This window comes from Babesia bigemina, assembly GCF_000981445.1.
Source record: "Babesia bigemina genome assembly Bbig001, chromosome : V".
NCBI lineage: Eukaryota > Apicomplexa > Aconoidasida > Piroplasmida > Babesiidae > Babesia > Babesia bigemina.
The window spans coordinates 398113-417798 of NC_027220.1; the positions used below are offsets into that span (position 1 = coordinate 398113).

General features: G+C 46.2%; 5 protein-coding genes across 5 annotated transcripts; 4 read left to right on the forward strand and 1 right to left on the reverse strand.

Moving 5' to 3' along the window:
- Positions 1-237: 237 nt before the first annotated feature.
- On the forward strand, positions 238-3162 carry BBBOND_0405710 (hypothetical protein; the record flags this gene model as incomplete). Its single annotated transcript, XM_012914819.1, has 1 exon — positions 238-3162. The coding sequence occupies one exon, from the start codon at positions 238-240 to the stop codon at positions 3160-3162; it is 2925 nt and encodes a 974-aa protein (XP_012770273.1).
- A 642-nt stretch (positions 3163-3804) lies between these two features.
- On the reverse strand, positions 3805-3990 carry BBBOND_0405720 (hypothetical protein; the record flags this gene model as incomplete). The annotated part of the gene is made up of 1 exon (XM_012914820.1): positions 3805-3990. The coding sequence occupies one exon, from the start codon at positions 3988-3990 to the stop codon at positions 3805-3807; it is 186 nt and encodes a 61-aa protein (XP_012770274.1).
- Positions 3991-5151: 1161 nt separating this feature from the next.
- Positions 5152-14379, forward strand: BBBOND_0405730 (hypothetical protein; the record flags this gene model as incomplete). Its single annotated transcript, XM_012914821.1, has 1 exon — positions 5152-14379. One exon carries the CDS (start codon positions 5152-5154, stop codon positions 14377-14379), a length of 9228 nt encoding a protein of 3075 aa, XP_012770275.1.
- Positions 14380-16942: 2563 nt separating this feature from the next.
- BBBOND_0405740 (hypothetical protein) lies at positions 16943-17443 on the forward strand (the record flags this gene model as incomplete). Its single annotated transcript, XM_012914822.1, has 1 exon — positions 16943-17443. One exon carries the CDS (start codon positions 16943-16945, stop codon positions 17441-17443), a length of 501 nt encoding a protein of 166 aa, XP_012770276.1.
- Positions 17444-18008: 565 nt separating this feature from the next.
- Positions 18009-19142, forward strand: BBBOND_0405750 (triose phosphate/phosphate translocator, putative; the record flags this gene model as incomplete). The annotated part of the gene is made up of 1 exon (XM_012914823.1): positions 18009-19142. The coding sequence occupies one exon, from the start codon at positions 18009-18011 to the stop codon at positions 19140-19142; it is 1134 nt and encodes a 377-aa protein (XP_012770277.1).
- Positions 19143-19686: the final 544 nt, after the last annotated feature.

Below are 19686 nucleotides of genomic sequence, written 5' to 3' on the forward strand. Positions count from 1 at the left end.
CTCTTATCACCTCTGGGTGATACGCTTTTTATGTCTCCTACTAACACATGTGGAGGAAAACTCCGGACCATACAGACAGCTGCTGCGATCCTTGTTGAGTTATTGACGCTCACAGAAAACTTACAGTAATTACGTAAACGATTACATATATCGCTGATTTTGGGGGTTTTTAACTTCGTGGCATTGTTATAGTAGTTGCAATCACAGCGGTTAAGGTAACACGTAATGCCATCCACAATGGACAGCTCTAGCTTGGTGAAAATTCTGTTTGTATTATGCGGGGCGTTGATGCATTGCATTAGAAATAGCGTTGCATTCCATTGTGATTTTGACGATCCACATGATTTGCTCAGCAGTAATGCTTTAGTGAGTTGCCATTTGGATTTCGATGACTTCAAATACGCACCTCTTGTATGCCCACACCAGATCAACGACGCCGAATACGTATGGCATCCACAGCCAACCGTTGGCTATGACGCTCGCCTCAACACTTATGTGGTAAAAAATGGCACACTTGTATCCGTCGCTATTTCGGATGTCGTGCACTCTGAATCTAACAATCCATCTGTTAGGTTTAGATTGAACCCTTCACAAACTCAACTGTACTTCGACTTGCCAAGGCATGAACTATTAGCTATTACTGAGCGCCGTATGATATTCATTTGTGGGCCGCGAAATTTGGTTCTAAGTGATGCATTGCAGCGTCAACTGGATAGCCTCAATGGTGATGTCCAAACGCAAGAACATTCTTGGACGTCAGAAACAGCGTTGATTCGGGAGATTAGAAAATTTGGTAAAGGATTGGGGGTAGTATTTTTGTATAGACGCCGTCAACATATACCCCTTCAGGGTTGTGGGAGCCATCCGTCTCCATTGTTTGCTGCAGATAATGAGGTAACTGTGGACTCCAACACCGGTACACGTTCATGTGTAGCGGATCCCATGTCAGAATCACGTATAGGGTTTTTTTGTGAAGGCCTAATTGAACCTAAGGAGTGTATGAAATTCCTCTTGGACCATGATGGCAAAATTGTGACTGCCCCCAGACCATATCCATATTGGAATTTCGATATGCATAGCCCTTGGGTAGCAGCGCGTTATTTTGATAAATTGGCATTACCGCGATTTCATGGCGAATGCATTTGTAAAGATCACAGCACTGGCCAGGTGAAAGCCAGGATAGAAATCCGTCCGAAAAACGACTACGTTTGTGACATTGCCAGCAAGATCTTCCGTAACCGTCACCGTCCAATCCGCGGCCCTTGGTGTTCGGTGGTACTTCATCCAGGCAGTACCTTGACCATAAAGTTCCCGACACAAATTGCCACGTCGGTTTCAACAAACGAGCGTTCCGATGAGGATCTCTATGTGGATGTAGACGAAGATGTTTCGAGTCTGCCATTCTCTCAATTGCCATTCATCTATGAATACGAAACTGAATTTCTGCCCAGGAACTTGGCTACGCTGAGGCAACTTAAAACTGTATATGGCATTGATCTCTACCAAGAAGTCTTGTACCACGACGTCCTTGTCGGCGATGCTCTGGAGTTGGATATTTCTAGAATATCCCACGGTGAAGTAATGCTAAAATACCGCATGGGCAAGCCTCTTGCTCTACGAAGCGGATTGAACTCGTTTTATTTTCATTGGACATTGATATCTAGGAATGACTATGTCCCAGACAACATAAGCGCCATCGTCAAAGTCTCTTTGGCGTTTACCCACCAGTACGGGATCCTTGGTTGCGAACGAGGGCCACAGAGGGTGTTCGATGCGGCAATCAGCGAGACCAATTGTACAACCAAAAGGGTAGGGAACGGTGTAGGGAATACTTATGAATGCGTGTATGATATGAGGCACGGTAGACAAGTTGGCATTCATTGCAGACTCGATGAGGAGTTGTTGCCAAACAACTGTGAATCTACGGGGTACGACCTAACATCTAACAAGATTATGCAATTCACTGGATCATATCGTAATGTAACTCCATACCCCATTCGGGGATTTCAAGTTTTCGACATGGGTGCACAAGATAAACCCCTCAGTTTTGCTTGTGTGTGCGTCGACCAACGTGGATACGAAAAGTCGAAGCTTATTGTAGAGTACAGCCAAAAGGTATCATACCAATACAAAGTACGCGGTGAAGGGGCGTCACATCTGTTGTTACCTTACATTCTGTTGCCGTGGCGTGAGATAGGTTTACCAAGTGAAGGCAGGTTTCCTTCAAAGTCGCTCATCCTAAATAACGTATCTCAAAAGTCGGTTATGCTACACGTAGGGAAAACATTGCTGCTTCATTGTGGCATTGGTCCGATTTCATCGTTTCAATATGAACGTTTAATGCGCGGCAGAAGTGCGGGCATGATAGTAACTACATGGTTACCAATGCAACCTGACGTGTTCTATTATGCCGTCACGCAGAGAGCATACAACACTGAGCTAATACGCAAAACATACGAAGATTCGATAGTTAGCACCGCGGGTGGATTTCGAGTCGTCTACGAGAACACGTATTCACCCGAATATCAACGCTTGACGATAACATCACCTCGATACGCCATTCTCATTTCCAAAGATCCAGCTCACAAGGAATACGTGCCCATGACATTCGTCTGCGGCAAAGCGCCTGAACAATCTGACTTGTCCTTAGTCACAGGTGATGTACCTAGTTCAGGCGACTCTGCAGAACGAAATGTTCTTATCAATGAATCATCGGAGCGATATACGTGGAACGTCCTTGATGTTGCCGTCAAGACCACTGACCCGTACATGCAAGGCTGCGGTGTCACCTACGAATCAGATGATCTCTTCAAGCCGGAGACTCCCAAACTCTACGACACTGACGGACGACAAATCGGTTGCAAGATAGACATTCAGAATGTTAAAGAAGCGGCTTTCTACTGCCCAGCACCGTATGTCTTGGACCCACCCAACTGCTTCGACCAAGTGTTAGTGGAAGGAAAGGTGAAGAACCTGAGCGACATCAGCCAGTCTATCGTAGCGTCACATTCCAACCACTTCGTCATACTGCAGTTCGACAGTTCTCGTATAGGGCGCGGGGAGACTCTGCGCAAGACACCGCCCTTAGAATGCCAATGCGTAACCATCAAGGGCGTCATCCTATCCACCATCCAGATTAAGCACTACTATTCCAAGGGATAAGTAATCCAGATGTAACAACTCGTTTGGTAATTAGAAACTTTAATTGTCAGTTTATGTTGGTTGCTCTGTTGGTTTGTGTCCCCAGTGGCAGCATTAGTATTTGGTGAAATTACTGCAGTTACCAATCCAATAACATATTTTAGTCTTTATAAAGTTTGTGTAAAACATAATGCCTGCTTACTAGATTGAAATGAAAATAAGTCTTACTTGTTACGTTATGCAGTTCTTCTTGCCAAAACGTAAAAGGTGTGCTGCTACCATTTCCATGTATGGTCACAATTTTGAAAGCCGACAACGGCCTTAATACGTAGTAACGAGTAATACTTGATACCTAGCGATGGACGGCACGTATTTCACCGATGTTGGCAAGCGATCCATGCGGTACCTGGCCGTGTCGATCAATGGGTTGCGAAACACACGCCTACTGCCTTAACTCATCGTCATGTGCTTACGGTACACTCTGCAAGATGTTATGTAATGCTGGTGTAATTATTATTATAACCTCTTGTTTTATATTGTGCTATGTGGCAACGTGCCTAGGGCCGGTTTTCGGCTTTGGCGGGGCTACCGCCTCACGCTGTTGTTGGATGCGTGATTCCCGTCGGTACGTTGCCGATCGTAACTGCTGCCATGTGTTGGCTTTCACCCTGTTAGGGCTTGAAGGTCTTCTACGAAGTCGTAGTCTTCTTTCGGTTCCATGTCCCTCATCACTATTTCATGTGTTTCTTGGATCACTACCCGTGGTATGTGAGCATCCATGCGATCCGATATGCCCAGGTACCGTCTATACTTGCTGTGTTCTTTCGTCACTATTCCCTCCCACGTCATCACGTAGGGGATAACCCTGATCTTCGTTTGCTGGTTAAACTGTCACGCCTTGAGGTCCTCGATTAGGTCTTCATACTTCTGCTTCTTGAACTTATCCGTATCCAATAGGTTTATGTAATGTTGCAGTAAGTCACATTGGTAAATGCGAACTGCGACTGTATAGGTGCCACCCAACTCAGTAACAGCCCACAGATTGATGGGATAGTGAACAACAAAAGCTTGAATTCCTCGTATTAAGATGTTAATCAGTAACACGATGATAATCGTGTTGGAAAAGGGGTGAGTTCTAGATGTCGGTGAAGGGCGTTCAGGAAATATCAGCTGAATCGTGCGACTTATCACATCATGGCTGGGATATTCGACCTTACATCACCTTAGGTAGTTTTGTTCTTAAATAGTGATACTATGAATGAATTCACGTACATTTGGTTACGTGCCAATTAATAGAGTTAGGTGGTCCATTGAAGTGCGAAGTGTCGTTGGTTAGGTGACCCAATGCTCTCAAATTGTGACAGATGAGTAGTTGCTAACGCATTTCAGGATGTAGGATAGTGACAATCGATACTTGGCGCTGTTTCAACGGTAACTTATTTGATGCATTACTCCATGGTTATGTTTGCAACACCCAAACCATAGTGCAGAGATAAATATGGGGTAGCTTTGTCAGTCTATATATAACCTGCTGGGCGTGCTATGTATGTGGTGTAAAACATGCCGTTGCCATCTTTGGCGGTGTGGGTGATGGAGGATGCTTGGGTGCTTCCCTTGCTCTTAGGGGAGACGGCTTGGCGGCATGACGGTGCAGCGTTTGGAAACGCATACTATCTCCCAATCGAAAACTTAATGGTCCGTCTCGTTCATCTACAGTGCTCCAACTTGCCATGATAGTCAGGTTCCGTGCTTGATTGATTATTGGGTTTGCAACTTTCCCCCTCCTCAGGTAGGTGGGATGTCTGTAATCTATGTTTTCTTGAATCTAGTTTTGGGGTGAGGAGTTATGTGCCTCGCTTTAGTGCCATAAGGCTCTGCGTTGTCACTCGCTTCAGCTCCTAATCTTGCAACTTTACCCAATAAGCACACTTGGCCGTTTGGCCATGCTGTCTTATAGGCAGCGGCGCAGGCCCTGACTGCCTGGCAATGTGACTGTCCGAGGCTAGCGGCATGGCGCCGAAGGCCTTGACTGACTGTCCCGAGAACCTTCGAGAGGCGATCGACTGGCTCATCCAGGTGAAGCACTGTGGTGGGATTTCGACTGTGTCCGACGCTCTCGCTTCGTTGTTTGACAATGTTGCTCGGGACGCTGAGAAATCTCAGCCGTCTCTGCTCGACTCGGACCGGCCGTCCGCCAGAGATGTGGTCTCCAAGCTTCGGGCGTTTCAGAGTACTCTTCCGGAAGACTCTGAGAATCCTCATAAAAACATTATACATAATCTCTGCGCCTCCGCTGGCAGCCTATTAGGTTATCGGTATCCTGGTACCTACTACGGTTCTGGGATTGTATATGGCAACGCCTCCCGTCTGTGCCATGCCATCCTGGCATTCTTGTATCCCGTGTTCAGTGATGTCCATGATAACCAGCCGTACGTTGCTGGTAGAAGTGTATTGCGTGATGATGTAATTGTGGAATTAAAATCCCAACTATGGCGCGGCCACAAGGGGTTTTGTCAAGCCATCCCCAGGGTGGCCACTGGCCTGCAGAGGTACAATGCCGCTGTCAAGGCTTCAAACGAAAGAGTCAAGGAGCCGATTGAGACCGTGTTGAATTACGTGAAACCAGATGGTGAGTTGTGTAAAGGTATAAAAGATTTGCAGATATCGGAAACATCTCCGCTAGCTGAATATGAGAGAACTGTGTCCACGGCTGTCTCCCTGGTGGAGGGGTGCAAAGAGGTTGCCCGGGTATTCTCTAGAAGTCTGACGGCGGCCACAAATGCCATAAATGACTTCAACCCCAAGCTGAAAAGGAAGCTCGAGAACGCCAGGAGAAGCTTTTTCAGCCACGTTGACTGGCTGAGCAGGTGGTCCAAGAAGGGGGAGAAAAAGCGGTTGGACAAGATGGTACAGAAAATCAAGAGCAAGCTTAAAAGGTTCGCAAAAGCCGTCAAAGACAAAATTAAACAAGAAGTGCATGCCGTTGTCGAGGTGTTGAAGGACCGTGTCAAAGAGTTTAGAATGAAGTTGGAAGCAATTACTGTCAGTCTGGAGAAATATGTCAAGGAACTAGGACAGTGGATGGGTGAGGCGAAAGAGTATATTAATGCAGTGAAGAAGTATGTTGATCAGATAATGAAGCAACTGGATGGAGAGCATAGAAAGGCGATTGACAGGGCCGCCGCGGACATTGATAGTGAGCTTGGCAAGAAGGTTGAGGAGTTGAATAAGTGGATTGAGGATGCGGACGCCGCCGTAAAGGCGGCCAAGGAGAAGGCCGAGGATGTATATGGGAGGTTGGATAAGGATAGCAGTACGAAATTTAGTGTGGGACTTAAGAAGATCGAAGCTGCAAAAGGCAAAATTGAGAGTGTGAGTAGCGAGCTTAAAAATGTTCACAGTGATTTGGGGGATTGGAAAGTTGTGGTGCAGGATGTGATCAGCAAAGCTGCTGGGAAGGCAGATGAGGTGAGTGAGCAATTGGATCCTGCTCAACAAGATGAAAACCATTCAATTGGCAAAAACCTTAATGATATTGAGACCTCTGAAAAAGCAATCAATGAAGCAAATGAAAGCCTCCAGGAAGAAGTTACCAAGTTGAGTAAGTCGATCACGGAAGCTGACCGTATCCGTGAGCAGGCGCAGCAGAAAGCCCAGGAAGTTTACGATAGCTTGACAGTTCATAACGAACTGAGTGAGAAAATCAAAGAAATTCAGGCAGCAAATCAGAAGATTAAAGATGTCAATACTGGGCTAAAAAGTGTGGACAGCAAATTGGGAGAATGGAATAAGGAGGCTAGCACAGTTATCGAAGGGGTGGTGAAAACGGCGACGGAAGTATATGACAAGTTGAATCACGGAGATAACCAACAGGTGATTGGCCAAGGCATCAAGCAGATTCAGGACGCCAAACAGAACGTTGATGATGTTGCTAAGGGGTTAACATCTGTTAATGAGGATTTGCAGAAATGGAGAGAGGCGGCGGAGACTGTGCTTAGCACTACGGTTGATAAGGCTGCAGAGGTGCATAAAGCTTTGGATCCTGCGAAAGGTAAGTCGACGCTGGGTGAGCAAATCGATGCGATCGATACTGCTGGACAATATATTAAAAGTGCAAATGATCAACTCAAAAGCCAAGTTGGCAATTTAAGTAAGTGGATGCAAGATGCCGAAGATATCCGCCATAAGGCGGAGGAAAAGGTCAGGGAAGCATATAATAAGTTGCAAGTTAATGAGAAACTGAGCAAAAATGTTAAGAGGATTGTGGATGCTAAGGAAAAAATAGATAAAGTTCATAATGCAGTTGAGACACAAGTTAAGGAGTTGGGACGGTGGAAGGATCAGACTGAATGTGTTATTGGCAGGGCTATAAAAAATGCGGAGTATGTCAATGATACGTTGAGAGATCGTCTTGACCCTAAGATTGGTGAAATTGAACAACATAATGACGCAATTAAAGAAGCTCAAGCTAAGCTTGAGCAGGCAGTTCAGCATCTAGGTAAGTGGAGCGATGCCGCAAAGAATGTCATTAAGAAGGCCGACGAAAAGTGTGATGAGATACTTAGACGGGTTAAAACGGATCCCAGCAGCAAGGATGATACTATTTATAAGCAGGCTGAATTGTTAAAATACCAGGGCATAAAACTTCTGAAGGCTGCCGATGTTGCAAAGCAGACAGTTGAATCCAAAGTCAAGGATGCGTTGGAGGCTGTGAAGGCTATGGACACAGATCTCAAGAAGGATTTGTTTGAAGTCAAGACAAACATTGCTGAAGGGATAAAAACGGTTATTGAGGAGTTGAAAGTTGATCAGTTGGGTGATAAAGTGAAAGAGGATTTGAAGCAGTTGAGGGAGAGGATTGTGAATCTCAAGGATAAAGTGGATAAACCCAGCGGCAGCGGCCTGGTGGAAGAGCAGCTGAAAGCGCTTGGAAAGGCGAAAACTCCGCTTACTGAGAAGACTAGTCAAATAAAGACGCAGACGGAGGAGATGGATAAGAAGTTCAAGGAGACCATCAAGGATCCGCTTGACAAAGGTCTCCAAGCAGTTGAAGGGGAGATCGAGAAGCTCTACGGACAAATCAATCCAGGAGGCAGCGCAACAGCTGCGGATAAAAAGCAACTTCACAAAATTTTCGAGCATATGAAAAAAGAAGTTGCGGTGATTAAGGGGAGGGCAGGGAATGGTGTAAATGATCAAAACTCCAAAGGCTTGGAGGGGATTGTCACTAATGCGAAGGTGCTTGCTCAGCAGTTCCACGGTGGCAAAAAATTTGAAAATAAAGTTAACGGGTTTGTAATGGAAATACTGCGGGAGAATAAGATTGTGCAGGGAATACTTAAGAAGTACGCACAGGACAAGGGTTTAGGTGAAAATTACACGAAGCTTGATAGCTCAGGAAATTCACCGTTTCGCAAGTATATCGCAGAGAGTTTGCAGATACATCTGAGAGACGAGGCTAATGCGGCTGGTAAAAAAGTTGAAGAAAAGTTCGGAGAAGCGGATAATTCCAGGGAGAAGATTCAGAGATACATCACTACTGTAAAAGAAGGCCTAACAACATTTGTCAATGAGATCGAGAAAAGACTCAAAGTTGAACAAATTAATAATTTGGAGGGTAGTATTGATACGCTTGTAGGCACTATAGTCTCGGGCATCGTGAATGATATCAAAAGTAGAGGCCAACCCCGCCAAATCCAAACTAACGACGACCTTCTTAAACTCGCCGTCAAGCGCATCTTCATGAAGCTCATCGTTATTGTACGTAAAGTTGCAGCGGAAGTAGAATTCTTAGGCACCAAAGTTTTTGGCAAAATCTTAGACACTATAAAGCCGACTGTTGATGAACTTGACAAAAATCTAAAAGCGGTGACAGACACCGGCAGAACTCCCGTTCATGGCACAGCCCAAGCAGTGGACAGGGCGATCGAGGGGGTGAAGGGTATGGTTAGAAGTACGATTGAACAGAAATTTGAGAGCGATGTCAAAACGCCAGTTGAACAAGCAGTTCAAGGCCTTGAAAAGGCCGTTACCGAATACGACAAGCAAGTTAAGGAACAAGTCAGGGAAGCGGTTAAGGGGGCGATTGAGCAGGCGGCTGAAGAGATTAGTACGGATGAGAATGTGACGCTTGGTGACGTGAGGGATAAGATGGAGAATTTCAACGGTGCGTACAGTTTAATTATAGGTGGGCTTCAAGGACAACTGAGTTCAATACTTGATAAGCAGTTGACGAGTAGAGCGGATAAAGTCGACATTAACAAGGCTGCAGGTTTCAAGAAATATACAGGTCACGTATCAACTGGCTATACCACTGACCACTCGTATGGTAAAATGAATTCGGCAATCAACGTCATTAAGGGCGAGGGTCTGAATGCTCTTGAAAATACAATTGGTACCACTGCAGCGCAGAAGATAGAGGCAGACGCATTCAAAAAGCCGTTTAAAGCAATAGAAATACAGCTCTCGACAATCACTGATGTCGTTACTAACGAAGGCTTTAAATTTCTTGGCGATAAAGATGAAAGCAGAAAAGGTGTCAAGGTTTTGTTGGCTGAGCTTAAAGATGGGTTTGACAATAAGCCAGTGGGTGAATCAGCAAAAGGTCTTGATGCAATAACAAAGGCTATTGGAGAGCTGCGAAAAAACACTTTTTCTCCTAAATCCGAGCAAATTGGCAAAGCTGTCACAGAAATGAAGTCGCAGGTTGAAGATCTTAAGAACAAGTTGAAGAGTGATGGTAAAGATGATAAAGATTCAGTCATCAACGCATTGAAGGATTTGAAGGATGCTGGTCTAGCTAGTGGGAAATGGAACGGCAAGGATGGACGTCAAGTAGGCGGTCTTCAGAAAATCGAGGATGATCTTAGAAAACAAAATGAGGAGTTACGCAATCAAACAATAGAAATTGGCAAAGCCTTCGACTATACTCTAAGAGAATTGAAGGGTATGCTTGCGCAAGTCGGCTTGAGGTTACACAACATCATTGTACCGGATGACGTCATGGACAATCTGAAAGATATTAAATTGAAGATTGGTAGGGGAAAAAATATAGGGCTTGAACATATTCATGAATTGATTAAGAAACTACAAGAAGGGAATTTTACACATAATCCCGAAGAAATTGGCAAAGCAAAGGACGAAATCACAAACAAACTTAAAAAACTGCAAGATGACTTGCAAGGTGACAAGAACAATGACGTCATCGAAACGTTGAGAGATTTGAAAGATGTTGGCCTTGGCAATGGTGATTGGAAAAAGAAAAATAACACAAAAGGCCTTGAGAAAATCAAAAATGAGCTTAAGGCTCAACTAGATGAATTATCCGTCCAGCCAGATTTCATTGACTTAGGCATTGCCCAGATTACCAAGCAGCTTGATGAGCTGAGAACCACATTTCAGAGTGGTAACAAAAATCCTAATGATGACGTGATAAATAGATTGGAAGATATGCGAAGGAATGGGCTTAGTGATGAGACAAAATCTTGGAACGGTAAAGATGGCCTCGGTAAAATAAGGAGTAACTTTCAAGAGCAAAATGTTAAGTTGTTCGAGGCAAGAGATCAAATTGACAAAGCAACTGACATTGTACTCTCACATACACAAAGTGTGCTTAAAAGTGCTGAACATAAATTGCGTAGCGATGTAGCTAACGACGACGTCCTGGACCATTTAGAGGAGCTGAAGAGAAAGATTGGTAAAGATGGTGTTGTGGAAGACAGTCTTCAAGGAATCCATAATAAGATTCATGAGCTGCAAGAACGGGAGTTCGTTGTGCAATCTAAAGGAATTGTAGAAGCAAAGAAGCATATTGAAGAGGGACTTCAAGAGCAGCGGATGACATTGCAAAAGAATGTTACTAATCCGTTGAATGATTTGGTAAACAAGGGTTTTGGCCCCAGTGAGAACTGGAATTACCTTAATGCCAAGGGGTTTAATCACATTCAAGATAACCTTAACACTCAACAAGATACATTGTCACAGCAACCCCAAGACATACAAAATGGCGTCGAACTGATTAACGATGAGCTTCAGAGTATTCGAGATGCGTTGCAGGGAACCGCTGACGGTAATCCCCAAGACAGAGGCGTGATCAAGAATTTGGAATTCATGACAAAGCAGATCGGCACTCACGACGATGCAGGCCTTAAGAAAATCAAAAGTGACATAGAGTCTCTTAAGCAGAACCAGGTCCCAGTTATCACCAAACATCTTAACATCATGTCCAGTGCAATTACCAACGCAGCCGGACAACTGGGCTGGAATCTGGATCAGCTGGAGACCCCGCATATCGACGTCAAACTCAAAGGCATACAGGACGGTTTCAAGAACCTCCGACTCTCCGACCTGGACGACGCCATCAAGTTGTGTGACGACTTCCTTCATAAAGCCGACGAGATAGAAAGAAACACCATCGCCGCCCTGTTGAAGCACGTCGACAATGAGGTGGACGATGCCATCAAGGAACTCACCAAGGAGGCCCGTACGCTGTACGTGGACTCGGTGAGGGATGCGTTGGAATTGTTTGCCAGGAAGGTCAATGAGGATTTAGAGCAGCTGCCGAGTGACATCAATCACGACTTGACGATCGGCTTCAAGGGGTTCATGAATGCGGTGGAAGGTGACGAAGGCGTTAACATCAAACAGCTCATGTGCGTAGAAAGCAGAGAACTGAAACACTTATCTGCCGCCCTCGGCAGTTTCTTAGGTGAAGTCAACGAGTACGTCCGGCAGGAGACTCAGAGGGTGCATAAGGAGCTTGGTGATGAAAGACATCCGTCATTGCCACCGACCGAAGATCCATATGTACCCCAGCTTGATTCAGTCCACAGGGATCTCAACACTGTACTCAATTACATCTGCGATACGGAGACATTCGACGATAAGCTGCGAACCCTGCTGGCCGATCTAAAGACAGCAATCGCCGGGCTGGTACCCTCCGACTTCAAGCACCCGTCCACTCCGCTGCTGGACACTGTCGCTAGCGGTCTCACCAAATTCGCCGGTGAGTTTGGTAATTGTTACATCTCCACCTACTCCGGTCAGCGGTGCAGGGAGGAGCACGCCCACAAGTACGCCAAGGTGTTACTAAGCATGGTACCTATGACGTACAATGCTCTTAACAAGTTGGCGACGAAATGTGAGAGTGAGTGGAAACCACTTCACATTAGTAAGTTCACCGCTGACGACAGAGACAACCCACTTGGCAACTACCTCGCCAGGTGCGGGTACAGGGTGTCCAGTTACGAGAGTGGGCAGGAAGGCGAGTTGAATAACATGTTCACTGGAGGTGGGATTTACGAGTTACTTGCCACCCCAATTGAGGATGTGGACATCGATATGCTGGTTGACGGTGAGCAAGTAACTTACGATATTAACTTGGTCCACATCATATCGCTGCTCTACAACACCCTATGCCACTACTTCCAGGTCTGCCACCTCTACGTTCCCCCTGAGCCAAGATACCCGTGCACAGTCAGGGACATGCTGTCGTGGCTCTCCGGGCTGCAGTATACACAGGTGGCAGACAAGCTGCCTGACCACTGCAAGGCGTTGCTCAACCGCCGGTGCCACGACGGCGACACGCCCAACACGGAGGATCCTGTGATGGCCAAGTGCATTGGTGAGCTATCATCCATCATCGCAACAACATGTTCACGCTCCAATGCCCTGCTCACCGCCATCCAGGGTAACGGCCACGGCTTCGACATGGCCGCCTACCCGTATTCAGTGGACTTCTCCAACAACCGTGCCAGGCTCCACTACCCCGCTGACCCAGATGCGCTGCTTGATATGCTACGTGAGATAGTGTTCCGCCTTTGTAAAGTGCTCTACTTCCTGTACTCCCAGTGCTGCCGCAGCACCGCCCGGGTCAGGGGGTGGAGGGAGTGCGTGTACGGCAGGCAGGTTCAGTCACACCACTGGCAGTGTAATACATTGGGAAGTGGTTCCGCTACCAACGATACCACTACGACTGCTGCAACTACCACTTCCTCCACCGCCAAGCACGGCTGCCCGCCCACCTCGCCTCTACAGTCGTTCCTCTCCGACTGCTGCCACGGACTCCTGCCGCATACCCTTACCGCTGCTGACGGCACTATCAAATGTGCTAACTGCACCGTCAACCAACCTGGCAAGCAGTGCCTCACTCCGCTCGGCTTCTGGGACCTGGGCATTGCTGCTTCCATAAGTGGCACCGGCTGGGATCTCGCCAATCGTCTCGGAGATATGTGCCGTGACGCTGACTCATGCCTCTTCGTGCTCTGTCGTACTCTGTTCTGGTTGTGTCCCGCCACACCCTCATCACTCGCCGACGTGTTTGCATTGTATGCTCAGGCGTTACGGAAGTGGGACCCTCATGACTGGGTTGAAAACCGTGGCGGCAATTACACCGATGCCTCCGATCTTATATCGCATCTCAACACCGACAGTATCGACGGCTTCTTTCCACTGTCGGCACAGCTCCACGGCAGCTATGAAAATCACAAGCTTACCAGTGCCATCTCATCGCTCGCCGGCCATGACCATAAAAGCCACGATGCGTTGTCCAGCCTCTTCAAAGACTCCACTTGCAAGCCACCCAGTGGATGCGCTCCCTACCTCCAACCCCTAGGACTCCATGCCCACCACACCTACCCGCAGAAGCACGCCGGACTATACATCACGTGGATAATATACTTGGCATGGGAGTTCTGGGAGTTGCTCTACCAACTACTGCAGGCTTTGGACAACATCGACTGCACGGCCGCCGGCTGCGCCACATGCCCTTGCCAACCCGGCATACACGGTGGGAAGGACGCCTGTCACTGCCCGTCCATCGTCCAGTGCGCCGGACCACTGCCCACCCTCTACCGTTACGGATTCACGTATCGCAACGCATATCTGCTAGTCACCGATAACCGTGCCGTGCGCTGCGGTGACCTCAACACAAAACTCAAACAGGCACTGCATTCTGGCCACTTCACTGAATTGTTCCGGCAAATCGACAAACTCATCTGGCACATACGGATGCCTTTCTTCTACTGCTTCATCGCACTGTGGACTCTCGTGGCGCTTTACATACTTCACAATTTCCTCTACCGCTTGGACATCTTCCGCATCAGGTCACATCTCCTGACCACCAAGGCCTCACACTTCATCGACGTCAAGGCGCTAGTCATCCCGAACAGAAAGATGCTCTCACTCTACGACGCCGATTACTTCGACGATGACCCTATTGGTAACATTGCGCCCCAGTAATTATTACATTAGTGTTTTCATAAGTTACTAGGTGTTATATTGTGGCGCAGTAGTTATTGATTTTAGTAGTTGTAAGTGTTGATAATTACAATGCTGCTCAACCTTCTGAAATTGGCGTACCTATAAGTTGAGCAATTCCGGCGGTGCCCCACTCCATTTGCATACAATAAAGAACTCAACAATAAACAAGTCAAACGCGTCTAGTTCGGTTTTGGCGATCATGTTATAGGAGTTTGAGCCAAATGGTATACGCCTTGATTCAGTGTACCATGGAGTGGACTGGTTTGCCGCCCACGGCAGCTTGGGGAGCGCCATACCATGTAAGGTAGTCAGTAATTTGTTATGCGTTTGGATAACTTGCTAACAATTAGCTGGGCATCTAACAAATACGTAATGTCAGGACATTGTCAGACGTTGAGTATGGAACGTCGAAGTTATTGGGCTCTTATGTACAATTGTGGTAGTTATTAACTTAGTAATTGCACGATGTAACTGACACAGACACTGATTTGTGCACTGCTAGTGTGACAACATAGTGATCTGTGAATAAAATTAGAATTCGTCTTTGCGCCCTTTGAATTTTAATATCGAGCTATCAGAGTAGTGCTGGCGACATCAACGTATGCACTGATCGTGGATTGGCATTCGATGCCAGCTTTGAGCGTTTTTGCATTGTACATTTCCAGAGAGAGGAATACAGAAATCTACATCTATGAATATCACCACTTTGTATCGTCGATTTGTCAACGCTCTTCGAGGCGTGGGTTAGGTTGTTCATCGCTGAACCTAGATTGATTGTACCATACGCAATATTCATGAACATTTGTGCTTATGACGCGGAAGTCTACGCGTGTTTATGATGACCACGTTTCACGTCATCAACAGGTATTGACGTGGCATTGGGAAGTAGCTGTGACCAGGGTTCTGTAGAATCAGCAATATGCGAAAAGCCGTCTGAGTGTCCCATAGAACCTGTTCTCAAATGTAACGGTGCATTATATACCCGCCATAATCCTGCAGTTGTGAATCCCAGCTACTCTATAAGTGACGAGCCCATTTACGCCAAACCCGTAAGGCGCAAAAGCCTGTCGAAGATGCTTGTGCGCACTCGCGATACTCTAGCACGTCACATATATACGTCATAGGGCCCCATGTAGATGCGAATGGATAGAGAGGTACAGGATGGTTCCAAGTGGTAGCTATTGTCTGAATGTGCGGTCGTTGATAAATACATTTCTCATGGCGGATCACCGCCACAAAATTGCGCCATTCGTATGCGTTGTGAGCCATCTGAAACTGGTGTAATCGAAGAGTAATGGCTGGCAGCGAGTAGCGCAACAGTTCGGTGTCTTACATCGACTGCATGCCAAAGCAAGTCATTTTGGATATCAGTCGTGCATCTGATCATGATGATGTATACCTCGGATTGCCATATATGACTGCGCAAGCGTATTGCGTGCAGTCTTCAGATCATAAATATAAAACGTGAAGACGGCTCATACTAGACATATCGGTAGAAGACCGCCACAATAGTTGGAATATTGCAGACGCCTATGCTAACAATGATGCTGAATGTCCAACAGCGGGAGCAGAAACGTCAACATTTATTCCCCATATCCAACAATGTTTCGTTCGATGTCCACTCTCCCTCTAGATACATTAGTACATCAGCGAGTAAGTTCACGAGTATACCCACATCTATTGCACATTCCAAAAATACGAGCTACACAGTTGAATTCAACATACCGTAGATGATGTTGGGGTTTATGTAGACCAGACGGTTGCCCACGTTACTGTTAAAGGTGCAGGCGTATCACATGGGCATCGTGAGGCCACTATCATCAGTTGCATCCAATACAGAATTGATGCACGGAGATAATATATACGACTCATACATATACGCTGATGTAGAACACCGTATTGAATCACTCGCTCCTGTTAATCATGATATTTTGACCCTCCACGAGCAACATCGGGTACAATACCTTCATCTGGTTCAGGGCCTACCATCGACATTAGTAACCTAAGATTCGGATCGAAGACAACTTCCATCGCTTATATGGTATGTAGCATATCGTTGTCGAGCTTGTCACCGATTGTTAGTTCACCGGGCGCGACTGCCGGATTCCAGCTAGCACACGCAAACTAGCTGGTTGGACTAACGGTTTACATTAGGGACGCGAAACACACAGCATCCATGTACGCAAGAATGAGCAATCGTGTTTTCAATGTTGTCGCAACTTGATCATGTTTACCCGTACTGACTACTACGGCCTTACTGGTGTATATTCTATTCATCACACTGAGTGATAGCACTGAACTTTTCGCTTCAACTAGAAATTTAGTGGATATACGGATTATACAGGCATGACATTTATTAAAAAATGAAATGATACGTTAGATTGCCGTGATAAGAAAAGGCACGCGTATATTATCTAATGACATCAGAGTGAGAGATACTAGAAGCATTCATATAGCACGTAACCTAGCACACCATCGCACTCAAAAGATGTTAGCTTAATATGATTGGCTAAATGCAACCACTCAGATACCTCATTAGGACATGGAGAGCCAGAAGGCTTACGTTATTGTCCGGTTCATAGACTGTGGCTTGATGTATTACGTGTACAATTACTGTGAGTTCTACTGCCTGGAACTTATGAATCAAGTTACACAATGTGTGCTCAATACCATGACACATATAGCAGTGATTGCGGTGTCTATAATCACCTTTAAAAATCACGCTGAAGTTATGGGAAACGTGGGCATGGGCGCAGCTATTGTGGCTTGTTTGTTGTACTGGCTAGCCAAACAGAGCTTTTGTGCATCGTGGAATGAGGTGACAGCGGTTTACCTTCGCAGCCTCCCTGCGCGTCGGCAGCAACGCGTTGTCGTAGAAAAGAGAAGTCCAGTATCTGGTATATCATCGGCGCCGCCAGGGTACTTAATAGCACACTCTAATACGCCGCATGTTGACATTCGCTATAATGTGCTCGTGTGTGTAGCGTACACGTGGTCGCGGCGATTCCACAAAATGTTGCGTCCCAATGCCATTTCGGCATGATTGCAAGTGTCAAAGCCTACTGAAGTCATGTCACGTCAAACATTTATCGCTATTTGGTTGAAAAATTATATCATCGGCTGCCCATGGTTGACGTTGTGTGTAACAGTATTTGGCGCCTCAACCGCGTGTCTTCTATTCTTAAGCACATAAATCGGCGCCAACACATTGCTTTCTTTTAGAATTTTGCATTTCTGTGGCTCCTGACGTTTTGGGGTGATAGCAGTTGGGTTGAGTGTCGTTTCCCCTCTCACACTTGCAGATTCTCTATACGGTACTTTGCTGTTTAATCGGTTCCCACAATATTTATACGGTGTGTGGGATTATTTGAAGATTGCGCATATTGGAATCTAAGTGTGTTCCCCGCACTTAATCCAAAAGCAGTTGTATATAGACACTTGCCGTTGTTGAACCTTAAACTAATCAAAAAACTTTTAATGATTGCGTATCGCATACGAAACGCTTAGAGAAGACGCATTCTTTCTTCATTTGGGTACACATCTATTGATTGCTGCCGTGAAGTTCGGCCGCTTACGTGATTGGATACTGTTAAGTCATTGTCACCAAGATGTCAGATTCACCCGCGGATAATGCAAAGATCGTTGTAGTGGATACTACTGAAGGTCAGCAATCACCTGAAACCTCTAAATGGAAGGCTTGGTTAGAGGACCACGATAAGCTGATATGCGCTTTGCGTAGTTTTAACTGGCGGCTGGTGTTCGGCGTTTGTATGTGGTATACACTCAATTGTGTATACGTTGTACAGCAGAAGATCTTTTTAAATGCCATACCGCTGCATGTGACATTGAGCGGGGTGCAGATGATTCTGAGTTCGATTTTCGCTTTGATCGTGGTCGGTCTTAAATTGAGACCTGCGCCAATTATCACCAACCTAAAGAAGGCGATGCAGGTATTTATCCCTATTGGCCTGTGCCATTTGTTGGTTCACTACGGCGCGGTGATTTCGATGGGTCTAGGAGCGGTGTCTTTCACGCAGGTTATCAAATCGGCGGAGCCTGTGACCACTGCTATCCTCTCTATGATAATCTTACGCGAATTCCATAGTGTATTCACGTACCTAGCTCTCGTCCCAGTTGTTGCAGGTGTGTCATTGGCATCTGTGAAGGAGTTGGACTTCAGCATCGGAGCATTTTTGTTCGCATTGCTATCTAACGTCGGGAGTTCACTGCGGTCCATTTTTGCAAAGGTGACTATGGATAACAAAATTGACATCGGAGAGAACTTGACGCCCAGTAACATATACATGATACTTACGGTGATATCCGGTGTGCTGTCTATTCCTATCGTTTTGGGAGCGGAGGCATACAAGTGGAAGTCCGTGTGGTTGACCCACACAGCCGAAATGAGCGCCGGTAAGCAGGCCGAGTTATTGTTTCACGCATTTTCGTCCGCCGTATGTTACTACCTCTACAACGATTTTGCTTTCTATTGCCTGGGTCAGATGAATCAAGTGACGCACTCTGTGACTAACACTTTAAAGCGCGTGCTGGTCATCGTTGCGTCCATCATCATCTTTAGGAACACAGTTACCCCGCTCGGTTATGTAGGTATGGCCATGGCTGTTTTGGGTGCGTTCTGGTACTCTTTGGTCAAGCAGGGCGTTTTCTCACGCAAACCTAAAGAGGCTGAGCAGGTGAACGATCGTGAAGAAGATCAAACTGCAAGCGAGCAGAAGGTGTGAGGAAACAATTCCGGTATTGTGTAGCGCGTTTTATTAATGTCGAGTCTGCGGAGCGCGCTACCGCGAATTGCCATGCCCCGTTTTATATGCAATACGCGCCTCTTCTGCACATGGTAGGCTGTGCTTTCCATTCCTAGCTTCTATCACGAAGCGTATCATATGCTAGATGGTTAGTTTCAACGAAATGAGTTGCACCTGTGTGTGAACGAGGGAGACGAGTGTCGCCCCCAACCATCTGAAGACTTCAGAGATTTCTGGAGCATATCGGACGATCTTCTATAAAAATTACAAATTAACGCAGTGAAAAGGATCGCTTAAACTCTGTACATCGGGATTAGGCGTCCTACTTAGTGAAAGACACCGCGTTTGATTTTTTGTGTGCGACTTTGAATAATTTTTATTAATTACTGACATTATGTGCCTCCACAAGTTGCGTAGACGTGGAATTGCGCAAAGATGTCTCGCATTGCTGCACTATGCGGCCCATGTGCAGCCAAATAATTCTGTTTTAGCGCAGAAAATTCTGCACGACCCCATCGGCAAT